The sequence below is a fragment of the Sinocyclocheilus grahami genome, unplaced genomic scaffold (assembly GCF_001515645.1).
Source record: "Sinocyclocheilus grahami isolate Dianchi unplaced genomic scaffold, SAMN03320097.WGS_v1.1 scaffold250.1, whole genome shotgun sequence".
NCBI classification, from domain to species: Eukaryota; Metazoa; Chordata; class Actinopteri; order Cypriniformes; family Cyprinidae; genus Sinocyclocheilus; species Sinocyclocheilus grahami.
In genome coordinates this window covers 634,228-654,152 of record NW_015505429.1, presented here as the reverse complement: position 1 = coordinate 654,152, position 19,925 = coordinate 634,228, and the positions used below count along the sequence as shown (strand labels likewise).

General features: G+C 39.9%; 1 protein-coding gene across 1 annotated transcript in view; it reads left to right on the top strand.

Moving 5' to 3' along the window:
* The window catches only part of LOC107598350 (glycine receptor subunit alphaZ1-like), an 87,580-nt gene that overhangs the window by 44,466 nt on the left and 23,189 nt on the right, over nucleotides 1-19,925 (top strand). Inside the window, exons 3-5 of the mRNA XM_016289660.1 lie at nucleotides 4,942-4,980; nucleotides 13,291-13,358; nucleotides 16,237-16,460. Of these exons, the coding sequence (XP_016145146.1) occupies nucleotides 4,942-4,980; nucleotides 13,291-13,358; nucleotides 16,237-16,460 (331 nt within the window). The remainder of the gene's footprint in view (nucleotides 1-4,941; nucleotides 4,981-13,290; nucleotides 13,359-16,236; nucleotides 16,461-19,925) is intronic.

Sequence of the window (19,925 nt, the reverse complement as noted above, 5' to 3'; positions counted from 1 at the left end):
ATTATTTAATAATAGAAGTTTAGTAATTAGAATTAAAACTTGGTAACCATGAACTTAGGACTGGTGCTGGTGCTTTTTTTGGTCATTCAGTGTTCCTGTAAAATAAAATGAACAATAACACTGATAAGATATTATTATTATTATTATTATTATTATTATTATTATACAAATTCTACTAATAAGAACAATATAAAAACGCATTAAGGATTAATGAGTTACTGGATTCATGAATATTAATCAGGTTGTGTGCATTTGCTCGAACTGATTCGCTGAAATCAAAACAGGGACGATAATAGGTGAGGACCAGCTAATGAGATTGTCGTTTGCACATTAGTTCCGCCTACTACAGGAAAACCCGGCAGTTCTTAAAAGCTGAATAATTCCAAAGGAACTCTGTTATTTTTACAGGAAAATACAACAAAGTATATAATTTACATGTAGCGCATCAATTCTGCATGTTATGTAAGACTCTCGCTCTTTGTGCGTGTGAGAGAAAGTGACGGCGAGTCGTGCGCCTTCACACTAGAGTTTGTTACGTCAAATACACAAACACAGGTGTGCTGTGCATCCATTCAAAATAACTGAAAAATATCAGATCGCTTGATGGAGAGTGAAACTGAAGCGCTCAGTCAGAGTGTTCTGTGAGTGAAAATATATCTGTGCTAATCATATACTCAGCCTCTAACTCACACACTGACGAGTAAAATCTGAGAATTTATTAGCCATTGGCTAATATTAGACATCATTTAGTCGCCCAGAGTGAAGATTTAGTCGCATATGCGAGTGATTTACTCGCAATATAGAGGGTTGACAGTCTATGAGCACGAAGCGCTTACAATGTGCGCACATTGTAAGCGCTTCGTGTTAAAAACTGCAAAGCACAAAGGGAAGAGAAATTGATGCGTAGTGTATTATATCTGTGCAACAGTTATTGAGCCTTTCTTTTAACAGTTTTAAATTTCAGAGTATAATAAGGCAGCAGGTGCAATGCATACCAGGTTTTCGTTGAGGAGCCGAGCCAGCCGACACTAGTTTTAGCAAGCCGACACTAACCGGGGCCTCTCGGCGCCACTACCCGTTTGAGGTGAGAACACAGGAGGATACCAGCTCCACACGGAGGCTATAGAATCTAGCAAACGTGTTGGGGGTTGCCCAGCCCGCTGCCCTACAAATATCTGTCAGCGAGGTGCCACGAGCCAGCGCCCAGGAGGATGCAACACTTCTAGTTGAGTGAGCCCGCTGCCTGAATGGGCAAGGCACACCCTGTGCCTGATAAGCCAGAGTGATGGCATCCACAATACAGTGGGCCATCCTCTGCTTAGAGACGGCATTCCCCTTCTGCCGGCCTCCGTAACAGACAAAGAGCTGTTCTGAGGTCCTGAAGCTTTGTGTCCGGTCTACGTAGCACCTTAATGCTCGGACGGGACAGAGCAAAGCCAGGGCTGGGTCTGCCTCCTCCGGGGGCAGCGCTTGCAGGTTCACCACTTGGTCTTTGAAGGGTGTAGTGGGAACCTTGGGCACGTAGCCGGGCCGGGGCCTCAGGATTACCTGGGAGTCAGCCGGCCCAAACTCTAGGCACGAATCGTCGCCAAAAAATGCGTGCAGGTCCCCTACCCTCTTGATAGAAGCCAGTGCAAGCAGGAGCAGAGTTTTCAAGCCAAGGAGGGGCTGTCGCGAGGAGCACTAGCTCGGGGAACCAGGTCAGAGTGGGCCGATACGGCGCCACTAGCAAGACTTGCTCCTCGTCCTCCCGGATTTTGCACAGTGTCTGTGTGAGAAGGCTCACTGGGGGAAACGCAGGCCCTGCGGCCAGCTGTGTGCCAGTGCGTCTGTGCCGAGTGTTCCCTCGGTCAGGGAGTACAACTGGCAGTGAGCGGTTTCTGGAGAAGCAAACAGGTCTGAGCGGCTCCGAAACGTCTCTAAATCAGCTGGACCATCTGGGGATGGAGTCGCCATTCTCCCGGGAGCATTGCTCGAGACAGCTCGTCAGCTGTACGGTTTAGCAGGACCCGGAATATGAACAGCACGAGGTGACCTCAGAACCTTCCGACTCCAAAGGAGGATGTGGCGGGCGAGTTGCGACGGGAGCGCAGACCACCTTGTCGGTTGATGTACGCAACGGTCGCTGTATTGTCCGTTCGGACCAGTACGTGCTTGCCTCATAAGCGCCCTTTGAGACGGTTCAAGGCAAGGCGCACTGCCAACAACTCTAGGCAATTGATGTGCCCATGCAGCTGCGGGCCTGTCCAAACCCCTGAGACTGTGTGCCCGTTGTACGTGGCACCCCACCCGGTGGTGGAGGCATCCGTGTAGACCACCGTATGCCCGGAGATCTGCTCTAGGGGCACCCCTGCCCGGAGGAACGCAAGATCTGACCACGGGGTGAAGGTTTGGCGACAGGCCGGTGTAACTTGGACCCGGTGAGTGCCGCGCTTCCATGCCCACCTCGGGACTAGGCCATAAAGCCAATGCTGGAGCGGTCTCATATGTAACAGGCCGAGCGGTGTAAGTGCCGCTGCGGCCGCCATATGCCACAGGAGCCTCTGAAAAGTATCAGTGGGACCGCTGTCCTGCCCTTGAATGTATTCAAGCAGGCTAGCACAGACCGCATACGTTCCTCTGTGACTCGCAGATCCAAGATTGGCCGTAACCCACTGCCTTTCTTGGTTTGGCGACAGGCCGGTGTAACTTGGACCCGGTGAGTGCCGCGCTTCCATGCCCACCTCGGGACTAGGCCATAAAGCCAATGCTGGAGCGGTCTCATATGTAACAGGCCGAGCGGTGTAAGTGCCGCTGCGGCCGCCATATGCCACAGGAGCCTCTGAAAAGTATCAGTGGGACCGCTGTCCTGCCCTTGAATGTATTCAAGCAGGCTAGCACAGACCGCATACGTTCCTCTGTGACTCGCAGATCCAAGATTGGCCGTAACCCACTGCCTTTCTTGGGTACAATGAAGTAAGGGCTGTAAAACCCCGACCTCATATCGGCCGGAGGGACCGGCTCTATCGCATCCTTCGCCAGTAGGACTGCGATCTCTGCCCGCAGAACAGGGGCATCGGCTGGCAAGCGGATACCGCTGAACTTGGACAGGTGCTGGGCGAACTGAATCGCATAGCTGAGGCTGATGGTCCGCAGAAGCTAGCGAGACGGGCTGGATAGCGCTGACCAAGTGCCCAGAACCCGTACAAGCGGGACCAGCGGAACCACAGCCGTACCCACAGTGGGGCAGCGAGGTGGAACACAGGGACCCAACTCGGGCGGCGGTTAGACCAGACGAATGCCTACAGGCCCGGGAAGAAAGTACCTGGTCTCCCCGCCAGGAGGAGGCGGACTTAGGACACAATTGCATCGCTACCGCCCGCTCCACCGGGGGGATCGCCGAATACCCCTTCGCTGCACCGTCGTCGAGGGTGGTGAGGGAGTAGGAGCCCGCCGGCCGGTTTCGGGCAGCTCGTCATGCACTTCCGGGAAGAAAGGCACCGGGGCGGGGCACTGAGAACCAGCGCGAGCCACCCCGAGAGACCAATCATCCAGCCTTGAGGGCTCGGGACACGGTGGAGGTTTCCACTCGAGCCCGACCCTTTCGGCGGCCCGGGAAAGCATAGCTGTCATCTCCGGATCCAATTCAGGCTTTGCCACCATCCCGGAGGGCGGCAGCGCGGCCGAATCTTCATCGGACAGCTCTTCCTCCGATGCTGAGATCGACATCTGGTCGGGGGGAGGTCCACTGGATACCGCTGGTATGCTCTTTAAAGAGGGCCCAGTGCGTTATGTGGGTCGCTCCACTGGATCAGAGGAGCAAGAGGAGTGATGGTCCCCAGAGGGTTTGTTCCCTGCGGTACTTGCCATCACTGTAACCCTCAAACCGCCCGCGCTACTGCTGGCAGGTAACGACCGCACCCAGAAACGCACAGGTGAAATGGCATCCTTACAAGGACGATCCGTCGTCTTTATAAAGACGCCCCCATGGAGCTCTTTTAGAGAAATTTGCTCTTTTAGGAAATGCTCTTTTAGTGCTGAGGCGCACAGGGGAGATGGCCACTTGCAACACGACAGGGGGTAGTGCAGCCTGAAGTGCGCAACCCACTCGACACTGGAACGACCACCACTGAAGCGCCGTCTCGCCAACAAAGAAAGCTTCCGAGAGCGTGCTAAACTCGTAGTTCTCTAAATAAATATAGAGCAGAACGATGTTGTCGCTCGGCTCCGAAGCGAAAAGCTGGTATGCATTGCACCTGCTGCCTTATTATACTCACGCTGTGATCAGCGGCAGCTGGATGCAATAATTGCATGCCAATGTGCATTGGCTCGTTTAGTTTACACTCAAAGTAGATTGGTCTATCGAAGCGATATCCCAATTCGTCGGTCACCGACGTGACTCGGAGTGACCGACTGAAAGGGAACAACATTAAACTTTGGCAAGAAGATAAAGTCCTTTTTGCAAAATCATAGACATGTATTTACAAATCAAGTGTAATGGGAACACAGAATGATCTTGGAGAGAGCTTTACCGAGCTGACTGCTGTAACCGAACGCGACCAGGGTTTAAAGGCTGAACAAATGATTGACAGCCACAGCGGAGAAATTAGTTTGTGTGAACTTTAATGTAAGGACTTAAATATTCATATGTAGCTCACATTAAGATATCGTATGGCTTCAGAAGTAACACAGAATAATTCGCACAATCAGGAAAATAAATAAAATAAAAAATCTCCGATTTGGATCGGCTCTCTCTGACCGATACCCGATCTGAGAAAAATGGCACTTTCGGAGCCGATACCCGATATGAATATCGGATCGGCGCATCCCTAGAGTGAAGTAGAATAAGTGAGCCATGCTGCTTATGTTTTTTTTCTGTTGTTGGTTCCGCAAAGAGAAAAAAAAGCTAAACATCTTGCTGTTAGAATATCATGTTATTAATCCTGATCTTTTTTTCATTAGACCCACAAGGCTCCAAATCTGATGGTACTCACAAGAAAGGTACTTTCTTTTTATTTATCCGGGATTATACAAGCATATTGATTCATGCAATCCGGGTGATTTCTCATCTGAGAAACGGCTAAATGATATGAGTTAAAGATGTCTGTCTGTTTTGTTAATAACTGAGAGTAACCTAACTAATGCAAATGACATCAGTCATGCATCTGTTCTTTTTATAAATGGCATGCTAACTGATAACGGCAAATATTTATATGGGCATAGTGGTTTTAGTTTACTTTGTGGTGTAATTGGATATCATTGCTTGACCTTTATTTTCCGGTGGGAGGATCGGAGTAATTGGGCTTCAGGCGGGACAATTGCAAAATAGCATGCATTTAATTATTAATTAGCTTCTTTTTGCTTTCGCTGTGGAAATTAGTATTTATTTAATTCTGGATGTAGCCTCCAGTTGTTGGTTTAGCTTTGGAGCTTGTTGACTGCCACTATTTAGTGCCAGTGTATCCCTTTGTGTAGCCGGGCATGCTTTTTGTCTGTGCACCATTGATTTTTCCTCTGATCTTGGCTTAAATTATAATTAAATTGAGAGAGCAAATGAATTTCTACACCTGACTGAACAAAAAAACTGTTGACACATCTAATCTTATAAAATTTTGTTGCTTTAGATAACAAGCCATGCTTTCAGATATTGCATTTAAATAATACCATATTTGATTCTGATGTGCAGTTGTTCCCTTACTGCATGTAATGTTGTTTATGTGAGTATTGAGACTGCAGAGATGCAGTTTTAGTCCTATGGGCCGCACGCTGCTGCTGGATTCTTATTACAGCCCTGTTATTTAGCTTTATTAAAGGCATTATATACACGGATCACTCCCTTTATGTGAAGTCTTCTGGATGTTTGTCACGGCTCCTGTGTTCTCATGAATGATCTTAGGAGGAGTATCCACAAATCATATTATTACAGTATTATATTGCATTTATCACACAATGGTTAAGCATCGTTCATCCCAGCTGAGATTACTTCTAGCTATTGGTGTGCTGTAAAATGTCTGCAGTGTGTTTAATGTGTATTGTATGCATATATTAACAGTGCATTAAGAGCCATGTTCATAATGTTAGTTATTATCAGTCATGTTCTTTTGTGTATACCTTAAACATAATTCGGCATGACCATGTAAAGGTTGCTGTTTGAAGCATCCGGTTGTAAATGTCTTTGAATATAATTTTTAATTTGTTGGGATGCAATGGTTCTGTTTGGGTTTGTTTTTATTGCACACATTTTATTTCGAAGTCATTTACACAGCCAATATATAGCTCAATGTGAAGTCACAAGGAAATATGACTTTGCAACATTTAGTTTCCATACAGTTTTTACTTTGCTCAGTTTGTTTCCCCATAATAACCATGCATGACTCTGTTAGAGAAGCTATTTTTAGCTAATAACTTATTATTAAAAAATAGTATAGTAAAATAGATTGAACTTTATTTGAAAGCGAAAGATATTTCTAGCAGCGCATGTCTGATTATTACCTCTGTTTGTTCATAAAAACAGACATATGTAGCATTTTGTCAGCTACACAGTTTGAAGAAGTGCTTGTTAATGGAAAATGACACTGTTTTAAAAATGAAATGTTAAATATTGAAAAATTTGCTTAAGTTAGTATTGTCGCTACTTCTGGCTAGTTATTCTCAACACTGGTAGGACTGTAGTGTGAGTACTAATTGATGATTTAGTTATGAATCTACACAGACAGATTATTAAATATCTGAATATCTAAAATATTTAAGAAACCCCAACAGCATTTCTATATAATGACCAATGAAATCTGAATTGGATGGTGAAGAAGTTCAGTGCCATCGCTAGCCCAGCCGAGATTTTGGGCAATTTAATAGAAACTCGTCGCATTAATCTAATTTTCTTCTTATCTCTAATCTTATTATTTCATACGCATAGCTGCTGTGCATAATGAAACAATTGACACAGTCTCTCATATCGTTAAAACCATCAGTTAACCTCAGTGTGAATCAATTTTGCTGCGATATTGACCATTTTATCTCATGACTTCTGCGGCTGCAGCTACCAGGTAATCCAGTGTAATCAAACTGTAGTCGACTCATTCTCCATTCTGGACTCGGAGCCTCAGCCCTCCTATTGATTTATGTCTCTCTCCAGCCTCCCTCCTCCAAGGCTGTCATGTTTCCCCTATCAGTGATGCTAGCCTCAGGGGCAGGAAGAGATCCTGGTAATTTAGCAGTGTGTCATTACTTATAGGCATGTGACAATGCTAACTCAGACACTCTCTCTGAAACTAGCTGTCACTGCACGGGCATCTCTTCCTGTCTGAGCCGCCGCTGTCCGGCCCTTATGAATTTTAATACAATCCCCTTAATGGTTAGGGTCGCCTCTAGCTGAACCGAACCTGGAGTGATGGATGGCTGTGACTCCTGTTCAATCTGGATTTGGTTTTGTTAGAATGGGTTGTTTTAAGTAGAAAACACGGAATATATGGAATATAGAATGATGTTTCAGGCTGGGATCCATATAGCTGCTCTGTATATTCATTTGCCAGGCTATTAATTGTTGTTTTGTTCATTTAATGTTTTGTCGCAGTGCTTTGCTAGCACATTTCAGGGCCTGTTGGGCTAAATTGCTTTTTTTTCCAGTGCGTGGAATATTTTGTTTGTTTTTGAATATAGTAATCTAGAAGAGCATTTTTTACTACTCTATATTATATTGTTTTTGTTTTGTTATTGTAGAATTCTAAAATAGTATTTTCTTTTTTGTTCTATTTTATACTATATTCTCGTTTAGTAATAGTCTAGTATAGCATTCTGTATTTTTTTTGTGTGAACTATTCTATACCATATTCTGTTTTTAGTATTCTTTTTTTACTGTTCTGTACTATAATTCTGCTTTTAATGGTAGTGTATTATAGTGTTCTGTTTTTCTGTACTATATTATGTTTTTGTAGTATTATTCTATATTATGTTCTGTCTATTCTATACCATATTCTGTTTTTAGTATTCTTTTTTTACTGTTTTGTACTATAATTCTGCTTTTAATGGTAGTGTATTATAGTGTTCTGTTTTTCTGTACTATATTATGTTTTTGTAGTATTATTCTATATTATGTTCTGTTTTTTGTAGTATTCTAAAGTAGCATTTTGTTTTTGTAATATTCTACACCATATTGTTGTTTGTTTAATTGTAGTCTAGTATAGTATTCTGTTTTTGCTATTCTATATTATATTCTCTTTTTTGAAGTTTTAGGGCTGGGTGACATAGCTAAAAAATATATCAACGATATATGTTTCATATCATTCTGTATCGATAATTATTGACATTTTTTATAACCTTTTTTAAAACAGAGCAATATCTTTTCTTTTTTTTTTAACCACTGTATTTTTTTTTTATTTAACCATAGCCCACTTCATTAAGACAAACAACAAATATATATAGGCATATATATTATTTTTTAACAGTCAAACACAAAATAAAATTTTAACAAATATCTCCTTTCTTATGTTTTATATGCAGATTAAATAAGTCTTAAGGAAACTTTTGACTTGTTTCCCGAGGGCGCAATGAGCAAAATAATGCAGCGCATTAAACTTTCAATTCAAATAACTGTCTATAAAAACGTGCGTAACGTCTAAATTAACATATATAAAACAAATATAATTTTGTAAACTGCATAAACAATTATGTTTATATATAAACATTATATTAACAAAACAGCATCATGTGTTTATGCATTGCTTAGCCTAATACAAACAGCCAAATTGCCGATCGCACAGATTGCATTTAAAAACAAATGAGACGCAGTGAAATGAAATAAACCTTCACAAATTCACGTCGCGTTTTCTAAACGTTAAAACTGTTTTAACTTTGCATGACTTTCTTTGCATCTCTTGCATGAGACGCGAGTGCAGCAGTCATATTTGTCCATCTAAAAATGTGCTGAATATGCGTTCTGTGTGAATGGCTTGGTTTCGGTTTTAACCTAATCAAGATCTTCTACGCATTGAGCTACTATATTTCTCTAATATTTTGAACGAATAACACAGCAGCGGCGCATCTCGTGGGCTAGACTAACAAAACATTAAAATGCAACACCACTTACCTCATCATCACCGCATCTTGCGCTCCACTGATGACGCTCCCTGACGCACACCTAACATTCCATTGTACCATTTTTGCATTCAAATACAAATGTTTATTTTAAATTCGACTAATGTTTTTATTCACAATCACAGACACAGCACTCAATTCAGCATGTGTTCGTGTTTGTGTGAGCTGTCTGCATCACTAGTATGTGCCTATATCGTGCGCTATATCGAATATTTGTTTAATATCGTTATCGATGAAGGTGTACCGTCGATATCGATACCGTTTTATTGCCCAGGCCTATGTAGTAATCTAAAATAGTATTTTGTTTTTTTGTATTATTTTATACCATATTGTTGTTTTTGTTTAATAATTATAGTGTAATGTAGTATTTTGTTTTTGTGTATTATTCTATAACCATATTCTTTTGTAGTATTCCATTTCATTTACTTTTCTGTGCTACATTCTATTTTTATGTAGTTTTTTTACTATTCTGTATATTATTCTATTGTATTTTATTGTGTATTATTCTGTTGTTCTATTGTACAATTATTTTTGTAGTATTTAGATTTTTTACTATTCTGTGCTCCATTTTTGAATTTTTTTTTTACGATTCTATAGAGTTTTTTTCAGTAGTAGTAGTCTAGTATATTATTCTTTTCTTTATCAAATTCATTATTTTGTAGTGTTCTGTTTTGTACGATTTTGCTCTATATTCAGTTTTTTTGAAGTTGTACTGTTTTACACTATTTTCTGAAGTATTGTAGTTTTTAGTAGTGTTATAATATTGTTCTATATTATATTGTTTTTGTTTTGTAGTATTCTAGTATAGAATTTTATTTTTGGTGTTTATTTCTATTCCTTAATTGTAGTACACAGTACTATATTCTTTATTTTTGTAGTAAACTTTACTGTATTCTGTTTTTTTAGTATTCTATTAATTCTGTCAATTTTGTTGTTATATATATATTAGGGTTGTCAATCCATTAAAAATTTTAATCTGATTAATCACATCCTTTTTCTGTGATTAATCGCACACTTCATGAAATTAAGCATAGACCATTTATCTTGTTTCAAATGTTTATTTTGTCATCATTTGCTATATCCAGCAAAGTAAACCAAAAGATTGAAGGGTGATTCTCAAAAATCTATATTTTCTGTAAGCTTCTTTCAAGATAAATTTAGATGTCTTTCCAAAAAAGGACACTTAGAAACTCCAAAAGGACACCAAAGAACCAAATGATATGAGGAGCCCATATAAGCATATATGAAAAAAAAAAATTTTTTAATTTTATGGTACAGTGCAACAGCAAAGAGCTTTTTTACATTTTAGAGAAGCCAAGTTGCGATACCGAACAGGACCACATGGAGATGCCAAAAAAAACCTAACCCAACCGCTTGCTGACTGCATATATCTACTACAGTACACGGATCCATTCAGTATAACTAAACACAGCAACATACACATGACAAATCAAAACATTATCGTAAATGTGTGTGGAAATAACATGAATGTACGGAAATGTCTGTGCCTGTGCATAAATACAATGTGCGATCAGTGCATCAAGAGCACTCATACACGCATTATTATAATGGACTCACGCGTTCTTTCTGTACTTTACGACTCCTGTACGCCACCACAATCGTCTTTACCTTGATTGCAATCTTCATCCATCAAAACTTTACTAGCGAGACACTGGTTATCCAGTCGAGAAAACGTAGTTTGCGTCTCATCTGGCCATACAGTGGTGGGATGTGTTGACAATCCTTTCAGTCTGTTCTTCACACAGCGCGTGTGACGTGAAACGTTCTTTGGGAAAAACCAAAAGTCTTCTTCTTAAAAACACAAGCCTTTTAAAATCTTTATTTTAAAGGGTTAGTTCACCCAAAAATTAAATTCTGTCATTAATTACTTACCCTCATGTCGTTCCAAACCTGTAAGACCTTCATTCATCTTCAGAACACAAATTAAGATATTTTTGATTAAATCTGTGAGAGAAACATTTTCTCATAGAAAAACAGGGTAGACGATTTGGTTCAAAAACATTTTGTGTGATGGTTGAAAGTCTCTTCACATCTTGATAGCAATCACTAAATTAAGTGGTCTAAATGCATTTATATATATTTATCGTCTGTGGAAGGTGTAGGACCATAATATCTTCGTCCAATCATATTCCTCCCTGAAGACTGTGATAGGCTGTCCTTACCTGCCTGTCAGTGTATGTATTTGCATACCTCTGCGCTCCCTGTTCACGCAGACATGATACGTCATCAGCACATTCCATTACGCTATAGAAGACCGAGCGAGATTGGAAGCGTCATTATTGTAATATTATGTGCTTTGTACTGTAATATTTTCTCACTGGTGAATGTGATCTGACAGTGTTGACGCCATCTCCCATCGTGTCGCTGGTTAGCCTCTGCTCTGCCTGTGTGCAGTCATGTGTTTTGGAGGAGGCGAGGCTTTGGAGAGTGATTTGCAGGTAGGATGGGATCTTATGCTTTCAAAGTTAGCTTGCTATTGCAGCCTCTCCAAAAATCGCCTACCCTACCCTTAGAATCACATGTGACCTTCAACGTTAATGCACTACAATGAGTGAAAAAGTAAATCCAAGATGGCTCACAAAGCAATGTTTATTTATAAATAATACTATATTTCATTCAGTACTGAAAAAAATTTTAAACTGGCATATTACATTGCATAAAACCTTTAATTCTACTCAACTACTTGTTTGTTAGAGAATTGTTGTTAACTTAACAAAATCAATTGCGAGTTGAGTCTTCGTGAAGAACTGGTGGAAGAAATTGGTTTAATTATGGATAGGATGCTCCCTTAGAAGGTAGCTGCCTTTGTAGTTAGTAGGCTATGAAGTTGTTCACTAGGTTTTGAAATAGAGTCCTTATGAAGTCAAAGTCCTTATGAAAATTAACCATGGATTTACTACAGATAAAACCAAAAAACATGGTTATTGTAGTTAAACTATAGTAATCACAAATTAAACATGTTATCTGTAGTAAAACTGTGGCCATACAAATGGTACTCAATCTTACTACACTTGGACTATAATAAAACCCTGGCTAATTTTCGTAAGGGAGATATAACTAGTCAGGCTATGCGCCATATTGAATTTAACTCGGATGAAAACGATGCTGTGAAGGGTTCGATTACAGTCTTCACAATTTAGATCATGTAATTTTCACAACTCACAATTTTCTAAACTGTTTTATGAAGTTTTTTTTTCTTTTTTTCAGAAGGACGGTTCATCAACAACAATCTATAACCAACCATACAATCCATTGAACGCACTGTACTTCTACCCCTCACAGCCTCATTTTCAATCTTGTCAAAAAGTAAATATGCCACTACCTGACTAAGGACTATTCCTCAATTAAAACATTTCTTATGGCACAATGCTATACACTGTAAAATTTGGTCAAATCATACTTGTAAGGTGGATTTATTTCCAGGTAATAGTTTTCTTGTGGATTACACTTCAGGAAGAAATTGCAGCCTTTATAGAATTGCCAGACTTTGCAGATTGCAATATGTTTCTTTGCAGTAATCTACTCATTCAGCACCTTAGGATGCTGCGTGTGGCTCGTCAGCAGGCAGAGAAATGGGGTTCAGGGTTTCTCCATGCTGTTCTGCAGCTCTGTATCTAACTAAATCAGATGTCTGGAGAAGCCTGGCAGGGTCTTTACGAGGCCATGAACGCCGTGGCACTCAGAATATCCCCCTTTCTGTGTTTACAGAGCCATATGTGATGGATCGCTTGGTTCTTTTAACAGCAGAAGTATGGTTTCTGTTCAACATCTCTATGACTGCAGGTTTTCATTTGTGCACAAGCATAAGAGATTTACATATAATATTTCTAAAACAGAAATGGGAGAAACAGTGGCTTGCCTTTTTGAGGGTTTGTTCTGTCCTGATAATAAAACTACTGGTCTTTGTCTTTACAGAAGACTTAACTCACTATCCTGTATTGATAATTTTACTCCATATTTTAACAGTATCTTTGCTTTGTAAGATGATGCATATCTTAAAAATCTGATTTACATTCTTTGTCAGTGACAATGTGCTTATTTAGCAGTAAGCAGGTAAGTTTTGGTTAGTATTGTTAGTTGTTTCTTAATAAAGAATATGTTTTGGTAAGTTTAAAATTTAGAGGATAACTTGCTTAATTTTATCAGTATCCGTTAACTTATTTGTTGTTGTTTTTTGTTGTTTTTCTTTTTCCACAGGTCCACCTGTGAACGTAACATGCAACATTTTTATTAACAGTTTTGGATCCATTGCTGAAACAACAATGGTGAGTATATGGATTAAAGTGATGCACATGATATGTAACCCTATACTTTCTTTGTGAAAAACAAATCTGATAAACGGGCTCCAAATTTATGAGAAATATTCTTCTATTGTGCATTTTTCTAATTGTAATACATCTTTTTGTCAATACAAATGATTAAGTTGATGTGATTGAGAAGTAAATATGCTTCTTTATTTTTTTATAACATTTTTTTTTTCATCTGTTCTGTTTATTTCAAGGTTTTAATATTTTGAATCCAGATTTTAATTGAATTATCAATGCCTTCCCATGACTTCCCTAGTGAAAAAGAAATATACTAAAATAAATTTACATATTTATGCGCTTAATACAAATCCTCTGCAGTTGTACTTTTAGTATACTAAACTGGCATACTTAAAGTCTGCTAAATTGGAATAACTAATTTTGTGCTTACTGCACTTAAATTGTGCAAAAGTAGTGCTGAGGTCCAACTAAAGGCATACTGAAGTATATTTGATTGTGCTAACGTGGAACTATTGCAAGTATACTTCAGGTACACTTTCAATATCTTGCATTTAAAGTCTGATATTATTCAAAGATCATACAATCCTCATCAATAGCACACATTTTATTAAGAAATGTGCATTGTGCAATAAAGAAACACTCCAAATAAAATGTCATTATAATGTTATATCAGTAAGTCTTAAGTGATATGTCAATAAATGTATTAATGTATTTCAAGTATGCTTAGTATGAATTAAATGTATTTTAAATAAATGATGGCATAGGTTTTTTTTTTACTAGGGTAACTGAAATGATAATGATGCAGAGGAGCGATATTGTTGAAATCACTTTCAAAATGTTTTTTTTTTTTTACTGATGAACCTTTTTGATTGGATTGATTGATTGAAAGAGCGCGAGCATTTAAAGCGGCAGACGACAGAACTGCAGCACAAACTTATAATAAACAGACCATTATCTTCTGATGTGTGGAGGCTAATAAAAATATCATTCTTGGGGAAAAATGGGAAAAATTTGAACCCATTGATTATATATTGATTACATGCCCATAAGTACCTCCTGGGCCATGTTATTTTTAAAGTGCTTTCAATGTCAATGCATTTCTAGATGTTTTTTTTTTTTTTTTTTTTAAACATTGATCTGGTGAAGGTCATACTTTTTCTCGAGCCTTTATGAGCACAAAAAAATAATAATGCCAAGATTTCCTGTTTGGCACCAGCTGAGCAGCTCCAAAACTTCAGAGGCTTGCAGAAGCCCCTCAAGCAGAACAAATGCATCACTTTCCACTCTTTCTTTCCTCCATAAGCAGTGGAATTGATCCGAGTTGCTCATGCTCGTGTTCACACTGAGCAAGCGGCGGCGAGGTGGCGGGGCAGGAGCAGGTAACGCCAGCCGTATCGATAAATCTTTAGTGCTTATAGGGCAGCCGAGAACAATGTTTCATCCAGTAATGATCTGAGCGACTCCGGCCACTACTGAGACGGGTGTTCCCCCCGGCCTTCCACTGTCCTAATTGTTTACCCTTTTTGTAAGGCACGGGGCCCACGGGAGTAGCGAGTGGCTATTTAATTAGCTCGCCGTCTCTTTAGGCGGGGCAGGAGCAGGTAACGCCAGCCGTATCGATAAATCTTTAGCGCTTATAGGGCAGCCGAGAACAATGTTTCATCCAGTAATGATCTGAGCGACTCCGGCCACTACTGAGACGGGTGTTCCCCCCGGCCTTCCACTGTCCTAATTGTTTACCCTTTTTGTAAGGCACGGGGCCCACGGGAGTAGCGAGTGGCTATTTAATTAGCTCGCCGTCTCTTTCATTTTCTTGAGGAAGCACGTGTAAATTTCAACGTCCGTCATTTGTTAGCAGAGTTGGGCGCGCGAGAGTCGTGCAAACTTTTTCTAATATGTCACCGTCAGTATAGGATCTGGCCTTGGGCTTGAATGGCATTATGAGTGGGTTGTTGCCATAAATCACTCTCCTTAGCCTAGAGAAATCAAATCAGAAAAAAAGCTGATGAATGTGCGCCCACTCCTCGCTTGTTCGCAAAATCATTCTGTCGGAAACTAGCTGTGCATTTGACTGCGGGCGTCCTGTTCGGTTGTAGTAACGGATGTCGGATAATCGCAGTAGACAAGAGCAAAAGGTTTTACTAATTTTGCTATATACATATATTCGTGATGTTAAATGTGTGTAATTTGCATTTGCTGAGGAGAACAGACGTGTTTACATAACACCTGAGATAATGCTTGCGGTAATGAAGTATCGCTCTGTTGTTTTTACAGGGTTCATTTTGCGTCCGTGGGCTGTTTTTTATAAAGGAGAAATATTGACAAAGTAAAATCGATGGGACTTGTTCTTTTCCCGTGCTATGGTGGCTGCGCTCTCTGAGAGGCAAATCTAATAAGAGACAGATGATTCTCCTCCATCAAAATATTTCACATTTCTTGGGATGAACCGGTCACCTTACATTAGGATAATTGCCCTGAAATGTCCTTGCATGTTGAAGCTGATTGCCTTTGCAAAGGTCATCCACTATATTCTGTGCCTTGCCGATCATCCCAAGGTGCATTAGTGCCCAGACAGTTTAATGGTCTCCCTGAAATGAAATAACCGCATGCCTGTTTTGGAGAAGAATTGGCCATTATGGCAGTGTGTTGGGGCCAAATGCCACTGATTTACGTTGTCTGCTTTTACGCACTGGCCATCTCACCAGTCTGGCTGCATGGATAACAATTATCTCAGGCAAAATATATACTGAGACAACACCAAATTTACCTGGACTAAGATTAGACATACTAGCAAAAAAAACAAAAAGCTGATCAAATGTGCTGGTCTCGCTTCCTCGCCTCTGATCTGTTGACATGGCTGTCTTTGTGCGCCCAACAGGATTACAGAGTGAACATTTTCCTGAGACAGCAGTGGAATGACCCTCGGCTGGCCTACAGCGAGTATCCCGATGACTCCCTTGACCTTGATCCCTCCATGTTGGACTCCATTTGGAAACCCGATCTGTTCTTTGCCAATGAAAAGGGAGCCAATTTCCACGAGGTTACTACTGACAACAAGCTTTTGAGGATCTCTAAAAACGGGAATGTTTTGTACAGTATAAGGTGAGAGGACAATATGTAATCTAATTCTGTCAGTAATACATTATACGATGTGTTCGCACACTTGTAAGGGAGACCGGGGCTTGTTGTCACAGCAGTGTTTACTGCTGTCTGTATTTCTCAGGGTGGGTTTATTTCTGTGTGCCCTTTGAGAAAATGACATACAGTTCATTAAACACACGTTGACCTTTTGGATAACATGGCTTAGTAGGGTCATGTTGTCACACTATATGGTGTAAGTTGTCGCAGTGGAGCCTGCCATTAAACACATATTATAGAATTTTCAGCAAAAAATAAGTAATACAAAATAAATCCATTATTAATCAGCAAAAATTTAAAAGGTAACATTCAAAATTGAACAAATATTGTAGTTAATAAATTATATACAATTATAAAACAATCTGCATGTCTCTTTTAATATAAAAGACTGTGCTACCACGTTAGTACATTACATTATGTTAACCTTTTTAAAAAAATTGTTACCTTTATTCAGCAAGGATGCATTAAATTAATTAATCGGCAGGTAACATAATCAGAAACGCTTCTTGAGCAGCAAATCGGCATATTAAAATTATTTCTGAAAGATCACGTGACATTGAAGATTGGAGTAATGATGCTGAAAATTCAGCTTTGCGCCACAAAAATAAATAGCATTTTACAATTTATTCAAACAAAAACAGTTATTTGAAATTGTACAAATATTTCACAATTTTACTCTTTTTTTACTGTATTTTTGATCAAATAAATGCAGTCTTGGTGAGCAGAAGAGACTTCTTGCTAACCCCAAACTTTTGAACGGTTCTGAATCTTGTTGAAATCTTAAACTGTTTAAACTGCACAGCATGTTTGCTTAATTGTGCAGTATATTTTAAAATGTAAAATATAAAGTAATTTGTATATTTGAAAAAAATGAAATGGCTTAAAGCCTAAAAGATATGAGTATCCTTCTAAGAATGTTTCCAATTTCTATTAATTCACTTAATGTCGTATCGCTGTATCATTAAAGAGGACTGGGGATGTAGTGAATAGCCGTGTGGATTGGGAAGCCTCATCTCTTAACTTGACACTATCAAATGAACCTTTCAGATCAGTTTGGTCTTAGCTGTGAACTCCCTCTAAATTGCACCAGCCACAGCACACAGTAAAATTGAACATTGCAGGTAAATAACCACTATCCAGTGATAGTGACATGATTACAGCCTTGAGTGAGTTTCAAATCAGTTTCTTTATCTAGCTTTCGAATCGTACGAGACAGAGTTAATAAGCATATATTTAAAATGGTTTGGTTGCATTTCTTAAAGGTATAGCCACCTAAATATGAAAAAGCACTCATTATTTGCATATCTTCATGTTGGTCCAGTCCTGTATGCTGTTATTTGATAATAATTCATAGTGACCACAAACTGACAAAAGGCACCACAGAAATGGCCTGTATAACTTCAGCACTATATTTTTAGCCATCTGAAGTGAAGAACAGAATGAAGTTATTCACTAATAATCCTCTCCTCCTCTGCAGCTCTCAAATCAAATTTGGCATCTATGTTCCAGGTTGGACATCAATAACATCAAACATAATTGGTTCTCCAGTGTCTCATAACCAGGTGTCTCATAAAACCAAAACGGCTTGCGCCATATTTGATTTGAGAGCTGCAGTGGAGGTGGAAGTTATCGGTGAAAAACAACTGATGACTGAATTGTAATTATAGTCGCAGTGCTGATATTGCTAATCAAAATTAAAACCATTAAAAACTGTTTGCATTATTTGAAGTAAAGTTGAAAACTAATAAAATCGAAATAATATTACACTGCATCCGAACCAGATGTAGCGGTAAAAGGTATTCTTTCCTTGTTAATCAGAGTTTTTGTCCTAACTAGCCACGATGACAATATGTGACGAACGACTTCTGATTCTATTTTAGAAACAATTTCTATTTCTGTAACATCACAGCAGGAGCAACAACAACACACAAACTGACAGCCATAATCTCAGGTTCTGATTATGTGCTTATTTAATGTTAAAATGGTCAAATGTTAGTTTGCGTGACCTTTATAGCCATACTGCAAGCAACAATGGATAATTTAACTCAAAGGAAACATAAACATTATAACTGAACCAACAAGTGTTTTCCATGACAAAGATTGTATCAGTCACTTAGTATGTATTTTTAATCATTTTAAAATGGTTTAATATTTATCTATTAGATTATGTACTAGTCCACTTTGTTGTGAGTTCAGTCTGCTTGTGAAGAGAGCCCTCCCATACACTCTTCTGATTGGCTGTGATTTTTTTTATTGATATTGTAGCCGTGTCTGGTGTGGACAAATGAATTGCTTGTCGCTGGAATCTTACCGAATCGCATCTGGTTAGGACAAGGTATTATAATATTAGATGAAAAAACAAAAACTGAATATTCTAAATGTTGATAACTAATTAAAGGGGTCATTATGTTATTATTATGATGTTGCTAAAAAGAACATTATTTTGTGTATTTGGTGTAATAAAATGTGTTTATGCGGTTTAAGGTTTAAAAAACACATTCTTTTCCACATACTGTACATTATTGTTTCTCCTCTATGCCCCGCCTTTCTGAAACGCGTAGATTTTTACAAAGCTCATCGATCTGAAAAGCAAGGTGTGCTCTGATTGGCCAGATATTAAGTGTGTTGTGATTGGCCGAATACCTCAAGCGTGTGACGGAAATGTTACGCTCCTTACCATACTGTGATGCCGTGTCCCGGCCGGAGCGTAACATAAAACCATGTCTGCGTTTGTGATCGGAGAAATGACAAACAACAAGTGCTACTCTACACTGCTCAAAACTCGCGTTTGAATCATCAGTGGCAAATTCTTTAAATATAAAAAACGTACTTACAGTCTGTGAGTCAGAACAGCCGGCATTGTAGTCTACTCTACCAGGATCAGGAAACAGTCCTCTATACAATGCGCAGCACACATCTGAATATTTGGGTTAAACTGTTCTGGAACAGTGTTGTAAATACAACTTAACCACTGATTTCTAGTCGTGTCCTCTTTTGGAAGGCCAAACAAAGTAGTTTCGCTTTCACAACGAAACACAGCGTCACACACCGCAGCCTAGAGTATGCGGAGGCCGGCTTGAGTGAGCAGAGGCAGGCGGGCTTGAGAACGGAGCGGCCGGCGGATTCAACGAAGGAGCGTCCGGCGAGCTTGCGGCAACCACATGTGACGACCCCGGGCTGGACTCCGCTTCGTCCACGGTGAAAGCCGATCCGACGATCCACAGCGCGAAATTGATGTATTTCCTCAGCGACCAGCACGGATCAGCTCTAGGCATGACGAAGCGGATATCGTCCTCTTTTGGAAGGCCAAACAAAGTAGTTTCGCTTTCACAACGAAACACACAGCGTCACACACGGTGGCTTGAGTGAGCAGAGGCGGGCGGGCTTGAGAACGGCGCGGCCAGCGGATTCGACGAAGGAGCCTTCGGG